General features: G+C 39.7%; 2 protein-coding genes and 1 long non-coding RNA gene across 5 annotated transcripts; 2 read left to right on the top strand and 1 right to left on the bottom strand.

Moving 5' to 3' along the window:
* The first annotated feature begins 364 nt into the window (after positions 1-364).
* On the top strand, positions 365-4,342 carry LOC309692832 (macrophage mannose receptor 1-like). Of its 3 annotated transcripts, none has more exons than XM_082511656.1 (6): positions 365-450; positions 534-578; positions 845-997; positions 1,235-1,621; positions 2,092-2,448; positions 3,047-4,342. In XM_082511656.1, the coding sequence occupies exons 3-6, from the start codon at positions 964-966 to the stop codon at positions 3,391-3,393; spliced, it is 1,125 nt and encodes a 374-aa protein (XP_082367782.1). In that variant the 5' UTR covers positions 365-450; positions 534-578; positions 845-963; the 3' UTR covers positions 3,394-4,342. The 3 variants fall into 3 exon arrangements, with proteins under 3 accessions (XP_082367782.1, XP_082367784.1, XP_082367783.1); XM_082511658.1 differs by having other exon boundaries at positions 883-997; XM_082511657.1 differs by lacking the exon at positions 365-450 and having other exon boundaries at positions 526-578.
* A 2,509-nt stretch (positions 4,343-6,851) lies between these two features.
* Positions 6,852-8,610, bottom strand: LOC309692775. Its single transcript, XR_014272448.1, has 4 exons — positions 8,558-8,610; positions 7,831-7,936; positions 7,558-7,745; positions 6,852-7,318 (listed from the first exon to the last, which is right to left on the bottom strand). It is a non-coding gene; the product is annotated as an uncharacterized lncRNA (long non-coding RNA).
* Positions 8,611-12,332: 3,722 nt separating this feature from the next.
* Positions 12,333-15,109, top strand: LOC309693067 (macrophage mannose receptor 1-like; the record flags this gene model as incomplete). The annotated part of the gene is made up of 5 exons (XM_082512043.1): positions 12,333-12,477; positions 12,755-12,808; positions 12,955-13,341; positions 13,811-14,167; positions 14,763-15,109. The coding sequence occupies exons 2-5, from the start codon at positions 12,775-12,777 to the stop codon at positions 15,107-15,109; spliced, it is 1,125 nt and encodes a 374-aa protein (XP_082368169.1). The 5' UTR covers positions 12,333-12,477; positions 12,755-12,774.
* Between the last annotated feature and the right edge of the window lie 8,870 nt (positions 15,110-23,979).

Raw genomic sequence — 23,979 nt, forward strand, 5'->3', positions numbered from 1 at the left:
AATAAAAAAGCTGAACTGATTTTAAACTGAAAACCTGAACACACAACCTGCTCTCAACCAGGTTGTGTGTTCACCATAAGTTGCCATGGTGATTTAACCAGGTAATAAAAGCAAGTTTCATGACACAGAACATTTTGTTTTTCCCTAAGTCTGATTTTTAAATATAAAAATTCGGTATGAACAACTATTTTAGTTTATCTCCCACAGAAGTGTCTTTCTGTGAAGTGACACTTTCTGTATTTATTTGCTGGACAGCCAACAGTGCATATTTCACTTCTTCCTCTTTTCTATCATTTAGTTTCTTAAGACGTGACGCGAGCTGTTACAGTTCACTGTGTCAATGAGGAGGACTGCACACGCAGGAGGAAGAGACAGCAACAAAAAACAAGTTTAAAAAGAACAAACCGGATATGCTTCCAGTAAACACAAAGTCCCACTGTTAAACCAAAAGTAGGAATATTTAAATGCGCACCACAGAATTCTCTTTGTTGAAGCAGAGTGGAATATTTTATTAAGTGCAGTCTTCTTTACAGCAACACGCAGACGCATCAGAGCGAAGCACAGAAGAATAACCAGATGTAAGTTAAAACTTTGTAGTTGAAATTAACATTTTTACCTACAATATTTATTTCTTCCTCATTTTCTGCTTAATATTAAAATGATTTGCATTTTTAAAATGAAAAACATTTTTAGTTTTAGAATGAACATTTTAAGAATTTTTAAAGTAGGAATTCTCTTGGTTTGTAATAATAATCTTTTTTATGTAAAAGAAACTGGATCCAACCTTTAATTTCTTATTCATATTATTTGAAATTGTCCTGCTTGTTGTGGTTCCTGTTTACAGCTTGATTTTTTCATCCATCTTTCACTGGTCTTCCTTAGAACTCATCTAACTCAAACATCTAACTATATTAACTCAAAATCGACACAATTAAAATCTTAGTTTCATCAAACAGAGGAAATATGCACGGGAGGCTTTTTCTGCTCATCCTGATCGGTAAGTCGATCAATTTAGCATTAAAAACCACAGATTTACTGCATCACTTGAGATTAATGAAGGTTTCTGTAAACTGCTTACAAAACCTGTCAGATAACAACATCCAAAACACAATTTCTGTCAACAACCATGTGTGAGACGTCTCTATGGGACCTCTGTCCTCCGGATATAATTTTATTAACAACATTTTTGCCATCAGTAGATTTCTGAATAACTTGTTGTTGTTGTTGTTTTTAGGTCAGTGTTCTTTGATTTTATGCCAAGGCTATAAATACTATTTCATTAAAGAGCCTAAAACGTGGGACGAAGCTCAGCATTACTGTAGAGAAGGATATAAAGACCTGGCCACAGTGCCTAACATGACACATATGAAGACACTGTACACAGATTCTACAGAGAATCAAGGAAACGCCTGGATTGGGCTGTACAGCATCTCAGGAAAAGAAAACAGGAGGTGGCACTGGTCTCTGCCAGGAGTGGAGTTCAATGATAAAGACGTGAAATGGAGTGGAAATGAACCTAATGATAAAGGCAGATATCTTGAGAACTGTGTAGTGATTGACAGCTCTGGTGGGTTGTTGGATTTTGGTTGTTCTCATGTTCACCGCTTTATCTGCTATAATGGTGAGAATATTTGACAATAATTGTATTAATTAAACAAAGTGTTTATATTTAAACATATCTACAGCTCATCTCTAATGAATATGAGAAGATGTGATAATTGGCTGCTGGTGTTTTAGCCCCTGTGTGCTATCCTGCTCATTTGAATACCCGTCCTCCCACGGTGCTTTCTCTGCCTCTCATGTTACACCAGGACACTGTTCATTTGCTTTGCTGAACCATCTCGTGGTGCCAAATGTCATCACACAAAATTTCATACCAGACCTTTGATCAGAAAACTGTTTCTCTGCCACACAGAGCAAAGTCATCCTGAGCATAATGTCACAGCTGTGGTTATTCCCATAATGTTGGTAGTTTAGTTTTGAAGGTTTCGAGCTATTTTAAGTTGTGTCTTTAGAAAATCAAGTTAAAGATACATTTAAAGATAGAAATGTACATTTCTTATGAGTCTTGTCTTTCTCTTTATTCCACAGAACAAAACAAATCACTACATTTCATTGACAATAAAAAAAAGTGGCGTGAGGCTCAGAGCTACTGCAGAGAGCACCACACAGACCTGGCCAGTGGAGCAGAACAGTTAAAGGAAGCAGTCAGTACATTTAAGAGTTCTGATGAAACACGATCGTGGATCGGCCTGTTCAGAGACACCTGGAGGTGGTCAGATGGGAGTAATTATTCTTACAGACACTGGAGAGATGTTGGTGAGTTACCTGAAGAGCTGTCTGAAACTGACAGCGGCACCAGGAAATGTGCGATGACTGAATTAAACAAAGAAAGAAAATGGAAAGCTGATGATTGTAACACCAGAAAACCTTTCTTCTGCTACGATGGTGAGATTTACAGAGATTCATTTTTCACATCTGGTTTCTGTCAGTTTTCTTACTGAGGAATAAATGTTAAAGCTAAATTAATATTTCTTAGTCTCATGGAAAAGCTTTACACGAAGAGGTTGGTATATGTTTCATCATAAAGCTAAATAATGCAAGCTGTTATGGAGATAGAGCTACACCCCAGGCACATAATGCAGCCTCCTTTCATCAGGAACCTGAGTCACAGGGGTCATATTAGTTTCTGAGTGTGGGTATCGCTACTGTTTCTAATAGGTTCTAGATTTACAGCTATAATGAGACATAATTCTTGTTTCTAAATCCTCCTGATTAAAAGAAAATTAAATATAAAAAGGGCTCACTTAAATTTAAATAATAAGACTTTAATAAAGTAAATCAGGAAAAGTAAACATTCTAAATTGGAAAAACTTACAGCAGGAAAGTAAAAAATATGACAAACTGTCCAGCTCTTATTTTTATGAAATTTGTTTAGTTTTTTGTTTTCTTCTGTTTGTTCCTCATGTATTTTTGTATTTGAGGTAGAAAATCTAGAAACCTGATTTCATTTAATTTGAACTGAACATCTGTTTGTTCATGGCAGAAAAGTTGATCCTGATCAATGAAAGGAAAAACTGGGATGAGGCTGTAAATTACTGCAGAAAGCACCATCGTGACCTCGTCTCCATCACAAACCTTGAACAGCAGGAACTGGTGCAAGAGAAAGCCAAGAATGCCAGCACACCCCACATCTGGCTGGGACTGCGCTACAGCTGTGCTCTTGATCTGTGGTTCTGGGTCAATGACCAGCTTGTCTGCTATGAGAACTGGGCCGATGACACAGACACTGGGGACTGTAACCTGGCTGTAGCCATGGAGACAAGAGGAGAACATAAATGGTTCAAGAAAAATGATGCAGAGATGTTTAGCTTCATCTGTTCTTTATCATAGGCTTTGAAACCATGCTAACTTAATTGTTTTAAATCTTATATTTCTAGTAAGTGTTGTAATCACACTTACTATATTTTTCCTTTATCCAGGCTAGAGATTGATGGGATATAACAACAAGAAGCACTCTGAGTGCAAACCTCCACTCTGGACAGGATTTTTGTTTAATACAATAACGCTGGATTTTGCATGTAATCATTTTCGTTTTTTTCTCTTTTTAAATGTACTAAGATGTTTGTAGTGCAGTAAAAAAAAAAAAAATAACTAAATAAATCCACACCATTGTGGATTTCAAATGTATCTATTTTGTGATACTTTTGAACTCTGATTGAGAGTGCTCCACATAAACTACAACAATACACTGGACTGTAAACTCTCAATATTGGCTGAATTATGCTACTTTATTGAAAGTGTGAAATGTGAGAAAAAAATGTGAAATAATAATAAGCAAGAATAATGAGTTAATGCATTGGATACATTCACTGTTGCCAAATTCCTCACTCGGATTTTAAAGCCAGCATAAAATAAATGTGCAGAAAAGTGACTAATGTGTTTGCACCACTTTAATATTAACACAGCAGAGAGTCAAAAAAAATGAAGATTTTTACTAGTAATGAAAGCTGTCGGATGAACGTTAGGTATCATTTGAAAATAAATTAACAAAGATCATTGTTTATTCTGAAGGAATAAGAAATTGTTAATGTTTCTTAGAAATCTGAAGTTTTATTTATTTTTTTCCAAAATACATCTCAAAAAGTAAAAAAAAACAACTCATTCGCCTATTTTTCATTAAATGTAGTCCCATCAGAAATGACTGGTTTTGGGGGGGTGGTTGATCCAAAGTTCAACATCGTGTTTGCTCTCCATTTAATGATATGATGCAAATATTGTTATTGTAGCACTGTTTGTATGATGATATCCAAATGCACACAATAAAATCCTCTTTACTGGAGCAGAATGGAATATTTTACTGAGTGCAGACTTCATTAGCAAAGCACACAGAGACACACTGTGTGCTATGCTGGCAGTGGCAGACTGTATGTGTAGCAAAAAAGGACTCAAATGCAGACCAAAACAGAAAGTGAAACGTGACGTGGAGTAACAGAAAACGAGCAGTTTACTAAGGCTGGTAAAATAAATACAAATGAAGGGCATGGGTGAAACGAAACAATAACCTAAACTGGGTGATCTAAAACTAAAACATGAAAAACCCTTAAACACGGTGAACTGACAGGAATACCTGAAGACGTGCACACAGAGACACATCATGAGTGTCTCTGTGCGCTCATCAGAGTTTCTGAGTTAAACCACACTGACATGTTTTTCTATGGACTGACTGAACATTTGTGTAAATGGTGCCTCTTCTGAGTAGAAAAAAGTGACCACTATGATATTATTGGGTTAAAAATATTTACCTCTTAAAAATTTCCAGCAGCAGCTGTCAGCCATAATTTAACCGTCCACACATTTTTATTTTTCTGTATATTCTCAATAAAATTCCTGGAAAGAAATGTTTTACAATAATTTTAAATGATTATTGACGACACAAATAAACTCTGTCCAGCGTGTTGGATTGTAAACTTTCCATACGTCTTTAGTTACATGCTACTTTCTGCTACTACTAGTATTCAAACTATGTCAGCAGCATCATTAAGAAGTTGTAGTTAAAATAGATATGAACACATCTAGAACACAGAAAAGTGTTCTAGATTTAAGATTATAAACTTGATTATCAGCATGAATTTAGTTTATCTTCTACACAAATACTTTCTTGTTGTTTAACTTGTTGGTCAGTTTTCAGAATGACCACAACTACAAAGAAAAACAAATCTCAATTATTAAAAACATTCATTTAATTTAGTCTTTTACCATTGCTCTAACAGAAAGGATGTTTTTAGTTGTGTCTTTCAGCATGTCAAACAGCAGGTTTGGCTTCTTGTCTGTCCTGTTTTCCATTACATTATGTAAATATTGTTATTATATTGCCTGGTGTTTGGCCAGCTTAGACTTCTTGTTTGCATATTCAAATCCATTCAACAGAGTCTTCTCTGTTGGAGCAGGATGAGGAACTTTATTGAATGCAGCCTTCATTAACACATCAAATAGAGACATCAGAGAGAAGCAAGGAAACACAAATAATCAAATATACATTAAAACTTTGTGTTGCTTTTCAAAATTTATAATATGTAGGTTGAAGTTTAAAGTAGTTTTTCTTTCTTTGTTTAAAATTAGATTTTTTTTCATATAGTTTCCACAAAGTAAGAGCATTGCAATAAGTCAGTGGTTGTTGAAGCATTTATTTGTCTAATCTTCTTTGTTTATACTTAGCTGCATTATTTTCATCTATATGTTTGTTCTTTTTTGTTTACAGTTTCCATATTTCTGTCATGGTCCTGCATCGGTGACCCAGCGTTTTGTGTTGTTTATTATTAATAGTCTTTGCTTTTGTCTTATTTAGAATCTCTAGTCTTTGGTTTCAGTGTTATTTAGAGTCCTTCTGTTTCTGTCTCTGTGTTCCAGGTTTGCTGTGCCCCTTGTCATGTCTGCGTCTCTGTGTTAGTTTCCTGTTTTACTTTGACAGTCTGTGTCCTGTGTCAGTGTATTCTGTTTTTCTTCCTGTCTTGTAATGTTCAATTAGTCACAACTTTGTCCAGTTTTTATTGATCCATGACAAAAATGACAGCAACATTTACAGTTAACATATTAGTTTCAAAAAACATGCAGTGCTGGTTTGCCTGCTCATTCTGGTGGGTAAGTAGATCATTTTACCAATAAAAATTACATATTTGAATCACCTTAGATTGATTGAGTGCATTGTTAAGTGATTATAAGGACCACAAATGCTGATATGGCAGGCAGAGATTCCTACAAAACTCAGGTTATGCTCAGTTTCTAGTACATGTAGTAGTCCATAGTTCCAGCCCAAATGATAAACCAAAAACACAGAGAGATAAAAACAGATGATGCAACAAAGGAAAGACGGCTTTTCAAAAATAGGACAGCTGTGTGATCTGAGTCAGACAGGCTCTCTCTCTCTCTCTCTCTCTCTCTCTCTCTCTCTCTCTCACACACACACACACACACACACACACACACACACACACACACACACGCCATGAAAGATAATCGGGGAAGTGGATACAGCTGGCAGGACAGGACAGGTGTAGACAATTAAGACAATGAAAAGGTGGAACCAGAACACAACAGAAAACCAGCTAATAAAATAGGAAATTACCCAAAATATAAGAGATAAATACTGAACATAATATGATGGGAACACTGGTGTAACTAAATACCAGTCACAAACACCACAGAAAGTTCAAATAACACACAACACAGGCTTCTTCTCACCATCAGTGAGAGTGATGCTATTCTAACATTGAGCTTGCCAATAATTGGAGCTTAATATTTACTTTCCTTTAAAGTTCTTCATCATTAGAGACAAAAAAAAAAGATGTTACTTTGATTTATTTGTTTATTGTGTCTGATTGAGAGATACTTACATGCACACATTAGTAGCCTTTAGATTTATAGCCAGGTAGATGAATAACAGTTATAATATTAACTTTGTACCCAAACATAATTCAGCAGTGCAGTACAATTTTCAAATAGTTGAATCATAATTACATTACATCGCATTGTTATTGTTTTCAATAAAAATGTTTGTTTGGACAACAGAAATTCGCTAAAACTCTTTATTGTAGCAGAAAGTAAGAGAAAGGGAAATACGTAAGTACATGAGGTGTATGTATTTTAATTTTGTACTTTTTGGTTACAATTACTTTCCAGTGGCTCCAGGTTGTGCAGTCACAGGATTTTGAGATAGCACAGTAGAGCTATTCTTACGACGTTTTAGCTCACGATCAATCTGACACCAGACACATAGGTTGCAGAAACAAGTGTGTACGATGTCTCTCTGGAGAGTCCCCTATGGAGGAAATAGCTGTTTGTTATTTCTATCCTTTAATTATAACATAATATTTGGATTATAGATAACTGCACTTAGGTTTGCAATGTTACATTAAATGTGTTTTTTCACATTCTTGGTTGTTTATTAAAATTATTTTGTGTAAAGATTTTTATAAATCTGCATTTCTAGATGAAGAAATGCATCTTATAAATGGTATCTGTTAAAAAAAATTGAAAATTGTTTTATTGGTGTCATACCTCAATTCCATATTTCTTTCTCATGGCAATCCTGAATGACAAGGCTACGGGAGCAACAAACAATGGTATCCCGAGGATCGATAGTGACCCAGGGGAGCACATGTCCAAAATCGGGAGGAAAGGGTTCTCTCCAAGTGATTTTGAAATGGTGATCGCATAGCATGGCCAGCACCAAAAAGCATAGCAACCTGAAAATCATGACACAAATAGTAAAATATTGGCATTTTTTACACATATCAAAAATACAAGTTAAAGTCCAGTATTGATTCTTACAAGACAACTTGTCTTCCATGCAGTGAAAGAGGCCAGAGCCCCACTCTGCTGACGACGGCTCTGTCATTGGGCTGCAGATGATGACCTGATTGGATCTGAATATGTGCTGTATATGTTTAAAAAAAAATTGGAATAAAGAACAAACACACAAATATAAAACACCCTCTATGCTCCATGTTTCTAAATATCATAAATATGGTTTCATGTAAATCAGGATTGCCACTGTGGATCCTTCAAGAAGATATAACATTGTACAAAATGAAATCAGTTTACTGTGAATGCATCCATATGGAAATTCTTTGTTGGTAAGTAAAATTCATTTATTAAGCGCTGTGCACAGAAAGAGTCAACTTGATAAGAACATGATGTTCCACAATGGCCAGTAAAAATTTAGTCAGCTACATTCCAAGTCCTTCATTTTAAAGGTACAAATATATAAGTTTTTAAAAAGGCAGGGACAAAATTTGTTGTAGTGCATTCTGATTCATATGTGTGCATTTATTAATATTTTAATAGGGATAAATCCCTTCAGTATACTTCTTTATCCTCCAATCCAAACTATAGCAATTTCAATAACTTTGAAACTGAAAAATAATAAATTAAAAAAGGACTTTTTTTCCTTATTAAATCACACTTTTTGGATAAATATCTATCATTACTTATAATATTTAAACTTATATACTTAAACAACATATAAGTTGCCATGTTAAATTTTAATTTGTCTTACCTGATGTAGATGGAAGTGCTGTTGTCACCTTTTAGGCTGTGAGAGAATTAAACAGTGTACTCTGAGGAGCGGCACTTAAAGCAAATTTCCTCAGTTATCAACTATCATCAACATTTTTTTGTAGGCCCACAAAAATGTTGACATAAGTCAATATAGAGTGAAACAAAAAGCTGTCAAAAATATTTCTACGGAACTGAAACAAATGAAGTTGGATCATTAATTTTGTTCTCACCTTACACACCTGTAAAAATGTGTTACTGTTGTGTTGCCAAAGTCTGTCCGTGAGCACACAAGACAGTGAGAGACCGCTGCTGCAGTGCTCAGAACCATGATGGTCCCAATGCTGGGGGCAGTGTGCATGTGCTTTTGCAAAAACTGTACCAGGGGGAATTGTTGTATACTTTAAAGTTATGCATAACTTGCAAAAAAATCCAAAATACTGGCTTGACACTACGTAGATGTTACATGAATATACACACATACTTCTTGTGGTTACCTGATAGATGTGTTTCTCTTTCAGCTGATATGAATACTTCCATTCTCTAAAATGTCATCAAACACCATTAAGCTGGAAGCCTTGTGTTAATCTCCACAGCTGTGAAAACACTTAAATGTTATCAGTTACACAGATTATTCTTTGCATCCTTGAACAGTTTAATGAATAATTGCACAGAAAGTTGTGGAGATTACAACTTTCTCAAGTGGAAATGATAACAGAGACTCTTCAAATAGTAATACTGAGCAAGAACAGGATTCCTAAACAATCAGCAAGTTAAGACGTATTCTTGACAGTTATTCCGATGTTAACAACCCCTCTCTATGTTTGCTCTTGCCCACACAATCTGTTCACATTCTTGTGCAAACAGGCTGTGGGCTTAAAACCCTTATTGCAAAATACTAAGTTATAGTGCCAAACTCTCATAAGAAACAGAGCCAGTGTGTGCACACGGACACTGCCAGGTTGTGTCACGCACGACACTGACTCCTGGTTCAGAAAGACTTTTCGCCTCTGTCAGTGCGCCCCAGGGTGGCTGTGGCTACAATGTAGCTTGCCATCACCAGTGTGTGAATGTGTGTGTGAATGGGTGGATGACTGGATATGTAAAGCGCTTTGGGGTCCTTAGGGACTAGTAAAGCGCTATATAAATACAGGCCATTTACCATTTACCATTTGTATCCTAAATGCAAGTGACGGGAAACTAAAGGCCCGTCACTTGCACTTTTTGGTGTGAAATGACATGTTACAGTCACAAATACACAAACACAATTAAAGTTTTCATCATTTTCATGAAAGTGTTTGATTTGATTCCAAAATCAGTTCCCCAGAACTGACTCAAGACTCACAAATTTGGAGGGCAAACGGTTCAAAACTGTGAAAATATCTATTCTGTTCAGTAAGTCTGGCCTTACTCTTTGTAATAATTACTGAGGCAGAGTGGCTTTAAGCTCGGGCTGGCATCCCTGAAGGATTTATGAAAATATTCATACAATCATTTACACAGATATAAACAAAATTTAAATAAAACCATGGAAAACTTTCAACATTATTTGTGCTCTTAACGTTCCTCCTCAGTGAATAAACTTCATTATGAGAGCTTTTAATCACACAAATGTCTGTGATCACCTTGTTAAGAGCCACTACTTAATTGACCTGCCACAACACTTACCCGCTCTTTCTTGCTGTGCAGGAATCTGTGGATCAACGGTCTGGATACTGTGGTGAGCAATCGGAAATACTGAGTGAGTAAATAGATTTATTCAGTAAAAGGACCAGATGTTACAGTTATGAGGAAAAGCAGCCCAGAAACTTTACCAGCTGCACACATCGTTGTGTGCCTCAACTTTCGTTCTTTGGCCTAAGCTAATCTGCCATTTTTCCTTGGTTAGGTTTAGAGATCTGATCTATATTATAATTTTACAATTTGGGACACATCGTCGGTAGTGGACCTTTGATTCATCGGGTGTTTCGGCCATTATCACTAGACACCCTCATCCAAGGAGGCCCTGCCAGGGTTGATCAGGGTTGTCACTGGTTTATGTAAAATTTTTATTTCTCTTCTTCTTTCTAATGTTTAATTTTCTACAGTTTATTCTATCTATTCAATGCAACTGAGAAATACTTACCTCTTTAAAATTTATGGAGCCTCATTTCTTCAAAAGGGACAGAAAAGGTGATAGAGAGATGTAAGACAAGTAAGTAAGATAAGATAGGAGAGAGGAGAGCCGGAAGGGGGGCGCCCGATCTGGCTTCCCACACCTCCCCGCCGGATTGGACTGTACGCTCTACCTCCCCATTGCCTCCCAGAAAAGGGAAGAAGAGCAGAGGGGAGAAGAGCAGAACTTTTTTTTCCTATTCTTTCATTCCTCCTTTTAGTTTCACTACCATGAGCTTAACTGCACAGTCCCCATGAGGCCCTGAGACAGCTGTATCAGTCAACCAGAAAAACTAATGTTATGTTTTACCCTTTTGATGCCCCCTGTTGAGGCAGGCCCACCATAGGCCCACGTGATGTCAGCCCTTTTTAGCCATTCTAAGAAGTTCTGTGACTGATGTAGAAGATATTGTCTGATCAAAGTTCGGATTTAATGCTGACAGACAAAGAACTGGGAGGTGCAGGTTTCTTTAATTGGGAGAGCCTACAAGCTTTAATATCGTCCAGATCTGAACTCCAACTGGAAAAACAGAAAGACTAACCTTCATCTCTGAATTCAACAACTGTTATCAGCAGCTTAACAATATGCATTGCAGACACTGACACACTCTACAGGCTGAAGCATTGCTGAGTGCTGATACTGGAGCAACTTCCTGTCTTATTATTTTAAGGAGCTCAGACAGTTAGGGATCATCTTGTCAATATTGTTCAGCCAAATAAACTGAACGATGCTTCAGATGTTTTTTACTCATCCACACAGTGGAAAGACGTCGTCTGTTAAACAGTTCACAAACTGCAACACAACATCAGTTATCTGTGTGCTCAAATACACCGGTGGTCAAGCTTGTACTGGAACCACATAGAGAGCACTTAAACAAACAAGGAGTATGCCATAGCTAAACACTATTATGAGGCTAAACACAGCTCTCTTCAGAGGATCTAATGCTGTATCATAGCAGACTTGTTGTAGTAGCTGAAAAGGACTTTTGCCAGTTTGCCAAACTGTGTTCATGCACATTTGCACATATACACACACATTCAGTAAGATTCAGCCAATTAAGAATTTCTGGCTATTAGACATCTCAAACGTGCGCACTATCAATCAGGTAATGAGTAAACTTAAAATGTGCTGCTGAATTGGATTTTGTGGGGGTTCCTGTGGGACCTTTCTTTTTTGGGAGAGGTGTGATGAACCCTGCTCATTGTTTTAAACCTTCTCTAAAGTGTTTCAGATCTGGTGGGTGCAGCAGGGTTCATCAGTGCCAACTGGGCCTTTGGTTCCCAGACTATAAATCTTCCTGCACTGCTTTTTCTTTACTCTTTGTTGTTTGTTGCATTTACAACACTTGCATACATCTCAGCATACGTGCATACCTTACATCATAGCTCATATTGATTTGTGTAGCTCGTTAAGTTCTGTTTCAGTAGTCTAATTTTATTTATGAACCTTCCAAAGAACCTTCAAAATGCAAACAGTAAAGACATGCAGTTAGTTGAGTTTTATTATAAGTTTTATTATATATAAATACCTCTGAGAGAAGGAAGCATGTTGTTAAAGTAAATTATTTTAAATAACACCCTCTCTTTGTTTGACATTATGTAAATATTAGTATTATATTACCTCTGTTATGACCATCTTGTTGGAATATTTAAATGAGTCCCATAGAATGATCTTTGTTGAAGCAGAGACATTTTACTGACTGCAGGTTTCTTTAACACAACACGCAGAGGCATCGGACTGAAGCAAGGAAAGAAGAATAATCAGATGTAAGTTCAAACTTCAGTCTCAATTTACATTGTTAGCTCAGCACTGGCTTTACATTAAACTTACAGTATTTATTCTGTATTTCTGCTGATTTTTAAAAGACTCAAAAACATTTTTAAAGTAGCTATTCCCCTCATGTGTAATGTATTTTTTTACAGTGCAAAATAAACTGCATGTTTTCTTACTCATATATTACCTTACCTATATTACCCTATTATCTGTGAGAGTGGTGCAGTTATATTAACTTTGATGGTTGTTTATCTGTCTTTTAAATCTTAGTTTTATCAAACAGAGGAAATATGCACCGGAGGCTTTTTCTGCTCATTCTGATGGGTAAGTCGATCAGTTTAACAGTAAAAACTGCACATTTGCATCACTTCAGATTAGTGCAGGGTTTCTGTGAACTGCTCACAAAACTTGCCATCAGTAGATTTCTGAATGACCTGTGTTTTTTTTTTTTTTTTTGTGTGTGTTTTTAGGTCAGTGTTCCTTGATTTTATGCCAGCGCTATGAGTACTATTTTATTAAAGAGCCTAAAACTTGGGACGAAGCTCAGCGCTACTGTAGAGAAGGATATAAAGACCTGGCCACAGTGCCTAACATAACATATATGAAGACACTGTACACAGATTCTACAGAGAATCAAGAAAACGCCTGGATTGGGCTGTACAGCATCTCAGGAAAAGAAAACAGGAGGTGGCACTGGTCTCTGCCAGGAGTGGAGTTCAATGCTAAGGAGATGAATTGGAGTGGAAATGAACCTAATGATGGAGGCGGATATCTTGAGAACTGTGTAGTGATTGACAGCTCTGGTGGGTTGTTGGATATTGGTTCTTCTCATGGTTACCCCTTTATCTGCTATAATGGTGAGAATATGTGACAATAATTGTATTAATTAAACAAAGTGTTTATATTTAAACATATCTACAGCTCATCTCTAATGAAAATGAGAAGATGCGATAATTGGCTGCTGGTGTTTTAGCCCCTGTGTGCTATCCTGCTCATTTGAATACCCGTCCTCCCACGGTGCTTTCTCTGCCTCTCATGTTACACCAGGACACTGTTCTTTGCTTTGCTGAACCATCTCGTGGTGCCAAATGTCATTACACAAAATTTCATACCAGACCTTTGATCAGAAAACTGTTTCTCTGCCACACAGAGCAAAGTCATCCTGAGCATAATGTCACAGCTGTGGTTATTCCCATAATGTTGATAGTTTAGTTTTGAAGGTTTCGAGCTATTTTAAGTTGTGTCTTTAGAAAATCAATTTAAAGATACATTTAAAGATAGAAATGCACATTTCTTATGAGTCTTGTCTTTCTCTTTATTACACAGAACAAAACAAATCACTACATTTCATTGACAATAAAAAAAAGTGGCGTGAGGCTCAGAGCTACTGCAGAGAGAACCACACAGACCTGGCCAGTGGAGCAGAACAGTTAAAGGAAGCAGTCAGTACATTTAAGAGTTCTGATGAACCACGATCATGGATCGGCCTGTTCAGAGACACCTGGAGGTGGTCAGATGGGAGTAATTATTCTTACAGACACTGGAGAGATGTTGGTGAGTTACCTGAAGAGCTGTCTGAAACTGACAACGGCACCAGGAAATGTGCGATGACTGAATTAAACAAAGAAAGAAAATGGAAAGCTGATGATTGTAACACCAGAAAGCCTTTCTTCTGCTACGATGGTGAGATTTACAAAGATTCATTTTTCACATCTGGTTTCTGTCAGTTTTCTTACTGAGGAATAAATGTTAAAGCTAAACTAATCTTTCTTAGTCTCATGGAAAAGCTTTACACGAAGAGGTTGTTATATGTTTCATCATAAAGCTAAATAATGCAAGCTGTTATGGAGATAGAGCTACACCCCAGGCACATAATGCAGCCTCCTTTCATTAGGAACCTGAGTCACGGGTGTCATAATAGTTTCTGAGTGTGGGTATCGCTACTGTTTCTAATAGGTTCTAGATTTACAGCTATAATGAGAAATAATTCTTGTTTCTAAATCCTCCTGATTAAAAGAAAATTAAATATAAAAAAGGCTCACTTAAATTTAAATAATAAGACTTTAATAAAGTAAATCAGGAAAAGTAAACATTCTAAATTGGAAAAACTTACAGCAGGAAAGTAAAAAAATATGACAAACTGTCCAGCTCTTATTTTTATGAAATTTGTTTAGTTTTTTGTTTTCTTCTGTTTGTTCCTCATGTATTTTTGTATTTGAGGTAGAAAATCTAGAAACCTGAATTCATTTAATTTGAACTGAACTGTGTTTGTTTGCAGAAAAGTTGATCCTGATCAATGAAAGGAAAAATTGGGACGAGGCTGTAAATTACTGCAGAGAGCACCATCGTGACCTCGTCTCCATCACAAACCTTGAACAGCAGGAACTGGTGCAAGAGAAAGCCAAGAATGCCAGCACATCCCACATCTGGCTGGGACTGCGCTACAGCTGTGCTCTTGATCTGTGGTTCTGGGTCAATGACCAGCTTGTCTGCTATGAGAACTGGGCCAATGACACAGACACTGGAGACTGTAACCTGGCTGTAGCCATGGAGACAAGAGAAGAACATAAATGGTTCAAGAAAAATGATGCAGAGATGTTTAGCTTCATCTGTTCTTTATCATAGGCTTTGAAACCATGCTAACTTAATTGTTTTAAATCTTATATTTCTAGTAAGTGTTGTAATCACACTTACTATATTTTTCCTTTATCCAGGCTAGAGATTGATGGGATATAACAACAAGAAGCACTCTGAGTGCAAACCTCCACTCTGGAAAGGATTTTTGTTTAATAGAATAATGCTGGATTTTGCATGTAATCATTTTCGTTTTTTTCTCTTTTTAAGTGTACTAAGAAGTTTGCAGTGCAGTAAAAACATAAAATAAAAAATAACTTGTCAGATCTTAACATTTAAACCTCAATTCATAAGCTTCAGCTGTAAATTTATCCATCCATTCTCTTCTGCTTGTCCAGTTCAGGGTGGGAGGGGGCCTGGAGCCTATCCCAGCCCTGAAAGCGGCCCAACAGGTAGGGTACACACTGGTTAGACTGCTAATCTGTCACAGGGCTAAGACAGACTAATGACCGTTCACACTCACATTCACAACTATGGGCAACTTAGAATCACCAGTTAAGCTAAACATACTGACTATATGTCTCTACCCAAGAACTTGTTGCTGTGAGCCAACAGTGATACGCACAGAGTGACTGTACTGCAGTAAATTCATTCATGGGATAAATTTATCGCTCCAGAAGTGTGTTCCTTTCTCTTATATATATACGCCGTTGTGTCCTTATTTAAATGTATCTATTTTGTGATACTTTTGTACGGTGGCCCCTAGAGACAAAGCACGTACAAACTCCAAAACACTTGCAAACTCCAAAACACATGCAAACTAAAAAGCACATGCAAACTCAAAAACACATGCAAATTCCAAAACACATGCAAACTAAAAAACACTTGCAAACTAAAAAACACATGCAAACTCCAAAACAAGTACAAACTCCAAAACACTTGCAAAATCAAAAACACTTGCAAACTCAAAAACACTTGCAAACTCAAAAACACATGCAAATTCCAAAACACAACGGAAGTGCTCCAGGACGCTAGGGGCAGTGTTGAGCTTTTGTTACCTAGTAACTACACAAGCCAGGAAGTACCAATGACCGGATTTGGGGTTTGCAGCCTTAAAGGCCGCATTTTAAGGCCGATTACCTCACAGCGACAAGAGAAGGCTTTCCCAATTCAAAGGCTGCCCGAAATGCGGCCCTGAAATGCGTCCTTAATTTCCCTGAATTTTAAGGATGGGTCGGTGTAGCCTTCATGGCCCAACATATCCCAGACTTCATAGTGCGGTGGTGGTGTGGATAATTTTGCCGAAAAAAAACAGTGGAAGCGGAGCGGAGGAAGAGTAAACTTTCAGAAGTAAGTACTGAATATTATGCCACTTATTTATGCGCAAATATTTTTTTAATGAAGAACATTAAACCATTATTGTTGGCCACATGTCGGGAAAGTTGACATTAGCGATGTCTGTACTTTCAGAATTAACTTGGTTTTAAAGCCTTTACTTTAATAAATATATATATATAGTCGACCTTAATCTTACAGAGATTGTGATGATTTTGTGGATAATTAAAGTCAGTCATATATCCACAAACACAACAAGCTGAAAGTCAGTGATGCTGCTCGGTTTGCAGTCCTGAATATCACGGCACAAGCAGGATTCACTGCACTGTTAATGTTAGCTATGTTATATTGCTGCCTCTGTTCGGTGGTGTCGAGCCAAACGGACTTTAACGTGTGTTTGAACGAGCTGACGGTTCACTCGTTAAGCTGAAAGAAAGATGCTTTAATCACAGGAGCCACACATGTGTCCACTGCACCATCTGGGAACTCTTCTTGTTTTGTAATAACACAAACTAAATCCTCCTTCTTTTGTGCTGTTTTGTAGCAGTGTGTACACCTGAGACTGCCACCCGTCTGTCTGTCCTGCACTCTCTCTCTGTTTCTTTCTCTCTGATTGTGGAATAAAAGTATGAACATGTGTTTATAAGTTACACTTGTGTTTGAATCCTGCAGCTTATCACACATTTGATTTCCATGTGTGACAACTGCAAGTGTCCAGAGTGAGGACAGACTGAGGGACCCACTGCTGCACATCATCTGTGAGGCTTTACAGCCCTGATGATCCACCGAACTCAACAGTGTGTGAGGAAGAGGAGGAGGAAGAGCCAGCAGCAGCTGACAGATGGAGAGAATAGACAGACTGTTCCCTGTTTGTGAAGGACTGCTAGCAACGTTTAACATAACTAATTGTCTGTCCTGAATCAGTCTTATTAGGTAATGTTCAAATAATTTTATCCTCCCAGTGTTTTCAGTGTGGGAGAAAGTACTCAGGGCCTTCAAGTTACACACTATGAAAGTTTAATATTTAGAAACCTAAAGTATGTATCAGCAGCAGAATGGACCTAAAAATAAATGTTTGTTTCAGTTCTATGAAGCTTTGAGTATTTTGGATTAGTAGCACTGCTGTGTTTGTTGCATCATATTGCTGTAATTGTTTATATGCTTTATATATTCTGAGGTAAGTTGATCTATAGTGTTACATCATATTCTATAAGGATATTATGTGTTTGTATACTTTCTGCCCAGTTTGACCCATTTAGCAGAAGTCAGCCTGTCTAAGGCTCTGATATCTATTCTGTATGACTTAAAGCAGTTATGACATGGTCTGATTTTCTCACCCAATAAAGGAATATTTCATATATCAGTCTACTCTTCATTTTATCAGAAACAGTTATCACAGCTTGTACATTTTCTTTTTATAAATATATGTAAGCAATGAGCCAAATTTAGTAATGGCAACATACTGAAGTAACAACATTTGTCTCTTATATATGATACACCTATATATACACTGTCAAAGATACTTGTCTTTGAGTGAAGATTTAAGGTGATAAGACATATAAATAACTGCAACTTGAATCTGTACTGAAGCTCAGTATTTGACACAGAGTTCATGTTCACTGCTGTAATAGCTAATAATGATTAATATAATAACTATAATATTGGCCATATTATATTTACATTACCAAAGTGATATGACTTTAGTCTCATGAACAACATCAGCTAATTCTTATTTACTAACTAATCTTAAATAACTGTTCAGTACAGAAATGAAGCCCAAAAATCATGTTTTACTGTCCTGTGGTCTCAGCCTCAGATACTTATCAAATCACACAAAGCTCTTGTAGAAGCAAACAAACAAATGAACAAAATATGCTCTCCCTCATTTCTGTCAAACCAAGTTGTATGACACGTTTCCAGCGGTTAGTATCATGGTTGCTAGGCAACCTGGGAAGCGCGACAGAGACTAGACCGTCCCATACAGACAAACTTGCCGTTTATTTTGCAAATAGAGCTCAACACTGCCCCTAGCGTCCTGGAGCACTTCCGTTGTGTTTTGGAATTTGCATGTGTTTTTGAGTTTGCAAGTGTTTTTGAGTTTGCAAGTGTTTTTGATTTTGCAAGTGTTTTGGAGTTTGTACGTGTTTTGGAGTTTGCATGTGCTTTTTAGTTTGCAAGTGTTTTTTAGTTTGCAAGTGTTTTGGATTTTGCAAGTGTTTTGGAGTTTGTACGTGTTTTGGAGTTTGCATGTGGTTTTTAGTTTGCAAGTGTTTTTTAGTTTGCAAGTGTTTTGGATTTTGCAAGTGTTTTGGAGTTTGTACGTGTTTTGGAGTTTGCATGTGCTTTTTAGTTTGCAAGTGTTTTTTAGTTTGCATGTGTTTTGGATTTTGCAAGCGTTTTGGAGTTTGTACGTGTTTTGGAGTTTGTACGTGCTTTGTCTCTAGGGGCCACCGTACCTTTGAACTCTAATTGAAAGTGCTCCACATAAACTACAACAATATTCTGGAAACTTGATATTTGCTGAATTATGCTACTTTATTGAAACTGCCAACTGTGTGAAATTTGAGAAAAAATCAAAATAAGCAAGAACAATGAGTTAATTCAGTGGATACATTCACTGTTGCCAAATTCCTCACTCGGATTTTAAAGCCAGCATAAAATAGAAGTGCACAAAAGTGACTAATGTGTTTGCACCACTTTAATATTAACACATCAGAGAGTCAAAACGATGAACATTTTTACTAGTAATGAAAGCTAGTAAAAATTAATGTTAAGTATCATTTAAAAAAATAAATTAGCAAAGATCATTGTTTATTCTGAAGGAATAAGAAATTGTTTATGTTTCTTAAAAATCTGAAGTTTTAATTTTTTTTTTCACAATACATCTCAAAAAGTAAAAAATAATCCCCATTCGCCTATTTTAGTTTCATTATATGTAGTCCCATCAGAAATGACTGGTTTTGGGGGGGTGGTTGATCCAAAGTTCACCATCGTGTTTGCACTGCATTCAATGATATGATGCAAATAATATTATAGTATATGTATTGTATTGTATGATGATATCCAAATGCACACAATAAAATCCTCTTTACTGGAGCAGGATGGAATATTTTACTGAGTGCACACTTCATTAGCAAAGCACACAGACACATCATGAGTGTCTCTGTGTGCTCATCAGAGTTAAACCACACTGACATGTTTTTCATGATTTAGCTCGCTAGCTTCTATCTAAATACAATATAGCATGTCCTGACTGCAGGGTTTTGGAAACAAATTAAAACGTACAGCTCAGCTATCACTTCCAGCATAAATGAAGACAGAAAACTAAACAGCAGTGACGTTTGTAGGGTTACTGAAGTTGGGCTAGCTGGTTTATAATGATGTGCTACGTGACCGCTAGCGACACAGCTATGTTAGCATAATATAAACAAGCTAACTTTTTTTCCACTCGATAAAAGTTAACGTGAGTGTTCTCAGTGGTCAGGAACAAATGTAATCGCATGGCAGGATGCTGTAAAAGGACCAAACTTCAGCCAGGAGAACAACTGAGATAATCCATCCACAATACGAGGTTAGTCATTCATATACTGCTGCATGGGCTGGGCTGTAGTTACACCGTAAGGTTTTAAAAACTGAGCTTAAATAAATGATTAGCGGTAATAAAAGCTGAGGGAGGTCAACAGTGATTAGTTTTGAGATCAAATAGAGGAAAATACATAACATTAAACATGTTAACAACACAAAAGCCATATTAAACGCAGACTACTTTAGACCCGGAAGTAGGATTCGTCGCGTCATCACTGAACAACCGGATTGCCTGGTGTTTGGCCAGCTTAGAATTCTTGTTTGCATATTCAAATCCATTCAACAGAGTCTTCTCTGTTGGAGCAGGATGAGAAACTTTATTGAATGCAGCCTTCATTAACACATCAAATAGAGACATCAGAGAGAAGCAAGGAAACACAAATAATCAAATATACTGTTAAGAAATATACTCTAAAACACTTCTTCAGTAAAGACTCAGAGAAGAGAAACACACAGAACTTCTTGCTAGCAAGGGCAGTCTCCAGAACTGAGACTCGCACTGAGGACTGCCCTGGTCTTTATTTATATGCTTCATTGAGCGTTTGTTCCTTACATTGGAATGTGGAGGTGGAGGTGTGTGTGTGTGTGTGTGTGTGTGTGTCAGAGTGTGACCCCATAAACGACTTCCCTTAACCTGCTGGTCTGGAAAATCCAACAGTTCATCTATATGTAAAAAAGCAGTTAGACTAAAACTGACATAGCTACGTTAATCCTACCGTAAAACAATAAGACAAGGTACGACCTCTCCCATACTCCCAGGATGTGGGGGTGAACGCCAGAACACCCTGGAATGTCACAGACCCCCTAGGATGAGACATTCTTTCAATATGCCACCAACTAGGGCTGGGCGATATATCAAAAATTTATCGTTACCGAAATTTATGACTCATCGACGTCATTTTGCCCATGTCGGTAAATTCGGTATTTAAAAAAAAAAGGAAAGGCATGTGCAGGTTGGCGATGTTCATGTCCCTTTAAGACGCTGTGCTACGTTACAGACTTGACGGGGTGGAGTCACATGACTCTACTACCTGTAACAAGACGAGACACGGGTGAACAAATGGAGGACGATTTAACCCTTGTGCGCCCACCTGTTCTCGGGGCGTGGGTCGTGGTGACCCCCCGAGGTGTGTGTGTGTGTGTGTGTGTGTGTGTGTGATGATGATGATGATGATCCTGATGATGGTGGTGGTGGCGATGGGGGGTCTTGGTAACCCCCTGGGGGGGGGGGGGGGGGATATGTGTGTTTTATGATGATTAGGGTGGGGGTCGCTAGGACCCCCTCGGGGCATATGTGATGATGATGATGATGATGGTGATGGTGATGGTGATGATGATGATAGGTTTGGGGTCACTAGGACCCCCCGGGGGGGGGGCATATATTGTGTTATGATGATGATGATGATGATGATGATCAGGATGATGATGATAGGGTGGGGTGGGGTGGGGGGGGTCGCTAGGGGACCACCGTTGGGGCGCTTGTGTTATCACGGCGTCGGTGGCATCCGGGGAGCGGCGGCGCGGGAAGAAGAAGAAGCGGCGCAGTTGGGACAGTACGTGACGGCGCAGTTTGTACACACGTGCGCTCGGCACTCGCGGCACAGGATCTTGGTCTTGACGTCTTTGCTCCTGGGACACACGCGGCACCTTCGCCTCTTGACCGGAGAGGAGTCGTGTGGCGTAGCGTTGTTAGAGGCTGCCTCGGCGGTAGCGCCTCGGGCCGCGACTCTGCCTCCTCTTCCTCCTCCTCCTCCTCCTGGTCCTCCTCCTCCTCCTCCTCCTCCCGGTCCTCGCGCTAAAGCCGCCCTGGCTTCGAGCATGGGGCGCGCGAGCGCTTTGCCCAGTCGCTCGAGGAAGAGCCGTCGTCTGTTGAGCTTGCCCGGCATCCAGTCGGGGTGAATTTCCCTCCACAGCACGAACGCGTTGTAGGCCGCCACGTCGACCATGTTGTGGAAAAGGGCCATGGGCCACCTGCGGGTCTTTCTCCTGCAGCTGTACGTGCTCACGACCTTGTCCAGGTTGTCCACTCCTCCCTTGGTGCAGTTGTAATGCAGCACCAAGGGCGGTTTCGCGCCGCTTCTGTTGCTGCCGCTGCTGTTGCTGATGCGGCGGCTAGGCCGGGGCTCGGGGCCGGAGCGATGGTGGTAACGAGGAGCTGTGGTGAGGAGCAGCACGTTCTTGTTCTTCTTGGCCACGTAGGAGAGGATGATCGTGTCGGGCCCTCCTCCTCCTCGTCCTTCTCGTCCTCTTCCTCCTCCTCCTTCTCGTCGTCCTCCTCTTCCTCCCCCTCGTCCCGCGGAGCCGCCGAGTACCACGGATTCGACGGAGCCCACGGCCCTGCCCTTGACGCAGCGCAGCTCTCTGGGGATCTCGGGTCTGTTTGACCGCAGAGTGCCCAGCACGGTGTGGCCTCTCTCGCGATAGAGCCTGTCGGCGAGCTCGCGCGAGGTGAAAAAGTTGTCACACGTGACGTTGCGTCCCGGAGTCAGTCCCTCGGTGAGGTCCACGACCACTCGAGTGGCCAGGTGCTTTTCGGGAGGGCCGCGCTTGTCGGGCTTGCCGGTGTAGACTTGCATCTTCCACGCGTAGCTGGAACGCGCGTCGCACGCCACCCATATCTTGATCCCGTACCTGGCCGGCTTGCTGGGCATGTACTGTCTGAACGGACACCGTCCTGATGGATGGAGAGAGAGAGAGAGAGAGAGAGAGAGAGAGAGAGAGAGAGAGATGGGGATGGAGATGGAGAGAGAGAGAGAGAGAGAGAGAGAGAGATGGAGATGGGGATGGAGAGAGAGAGAGAGAGAGAGAGAGAGAGATGGGGATGGAGATGGGGAGAGAGAGAGAGAGAGAGAGAGAGAGAGAGAGATGGAGATGGAGATGGGGAGAGAGAGAGAGAGAGAGAGAGATGGAGATGGGGATGGAGATGGAGAGAGAGAGAGAGAGAGAGAGAGATGGTAATGGGGATGGAGATGGAGAGAGAGAGAGAGAGAGAGAGAGAGATGGAGAGAGAGAGAGAGAGAGAGAGATGTGGGAAAGTGTGGGGGAGATTGGGGCAGAAACGCAAGGAGAAGAGACGTGAGTTTGATAGAGAACGCGCTTGCTTGCTTGCAAGCGTGGAAGACATTCAATTCAATTCAATTTTATTTATATAGCGCCAAATCACAACAAAAGTCGCCTCAAGGCGCTTCATAGATACAAAGACATAAAGAGTCATAGACTTCATAGCTTCATAGCTTCATAGACATAAAGAGTCATGCGAAAGCAGCACAAACGCGGAACCCAACACGAGTATACAACAGAGCGAGCTAGCCCGTTTTCGCCATTCCCGCTCCTATTCCTCCTCTCTTCCCCCAGTCACACACACACACACACACACACACACACACACACACACACACACCACATAGTACGTACGTACCTCTGAACGGCACTAGTCTCTCGTCGACGGTGACCTCCGGTCCCGGGCGGTACATGGCGGGCAACCTCCCACACAGCTCTGATGGGGGCCAGTTTGTCGTAGCAGCTATCGCCCTCGCCTCGCCCGGCCCTTCTGGTCTCCCTGTCGTCGAAGCGCAGCGCGCTCGAGTAGGCTCGAAAGGTCTTGAGCGGCATCGTGGCTCTGAACACGGACCTGCCGCTCTCGGCGTCCCACAGGCTCTCGCAGGCCTCTCCCCGGGACCTGTACACGCCGGCGAGCACGAGCAGCCCCAGGTAGGCTCGGAACTCGACGCGGCCCATGGGCTTCCATCCGTCGATGGCGGGCCTGCGCCTGCCCGCTTCCAGGTTGGTCATGGCGATCACCGAGTCCTCTATCTCCGGCGGGAAGTAGGCCATGAACGCGGAGGCCTCGTCTCGCGCCACCGCCACGGCCTCTTCGGTGGGGCCTCGTCCCGGCGGGTCGAGGTCGTCGTCTTCTTCTTCTTCTTCTTCTTCTTCTAATTCTAATTCTTCTTCTTCTAATTCCTCTTCTTCTTCATAGTCTTTGTCTTCTTCATCGTCAT

The sequence above is a fragment of the Aulonocara stuartgranti genome (genome assembly GCF_965226115.1).
Source record: "Aulonocara stuartgranti genome assembly, chromosome: 17".
Classification (NCBI taxonomy): Eukaryota; Metazoa; Chordata; class Actinopteri; order Cichliformes; family Cichlidae; genus Aulonocara; species Aulonocara stuartgranti.

Coding starts and splice junctions, on each gene's coding strand:
- LOC309692832 (XM_082511656.1), top strand. CDS start 964: ATGCACGGGAGGCTTTTTCTGCTCATCCTGATCG. Junction 1,622..2,091: donor CCGCTTTATCTGCTATAATG/GTGAGAATATTT, acceptor TTTATTCCACAG/AACAAAACAAATCACTACAT. Junction 2,449..3,046: donor ACCTTTCTTCTGCTACGATG/GTGAGATTTACA, acceptor TGTTCATGGCAG/AAAAGTTGATCCTGATCAAT.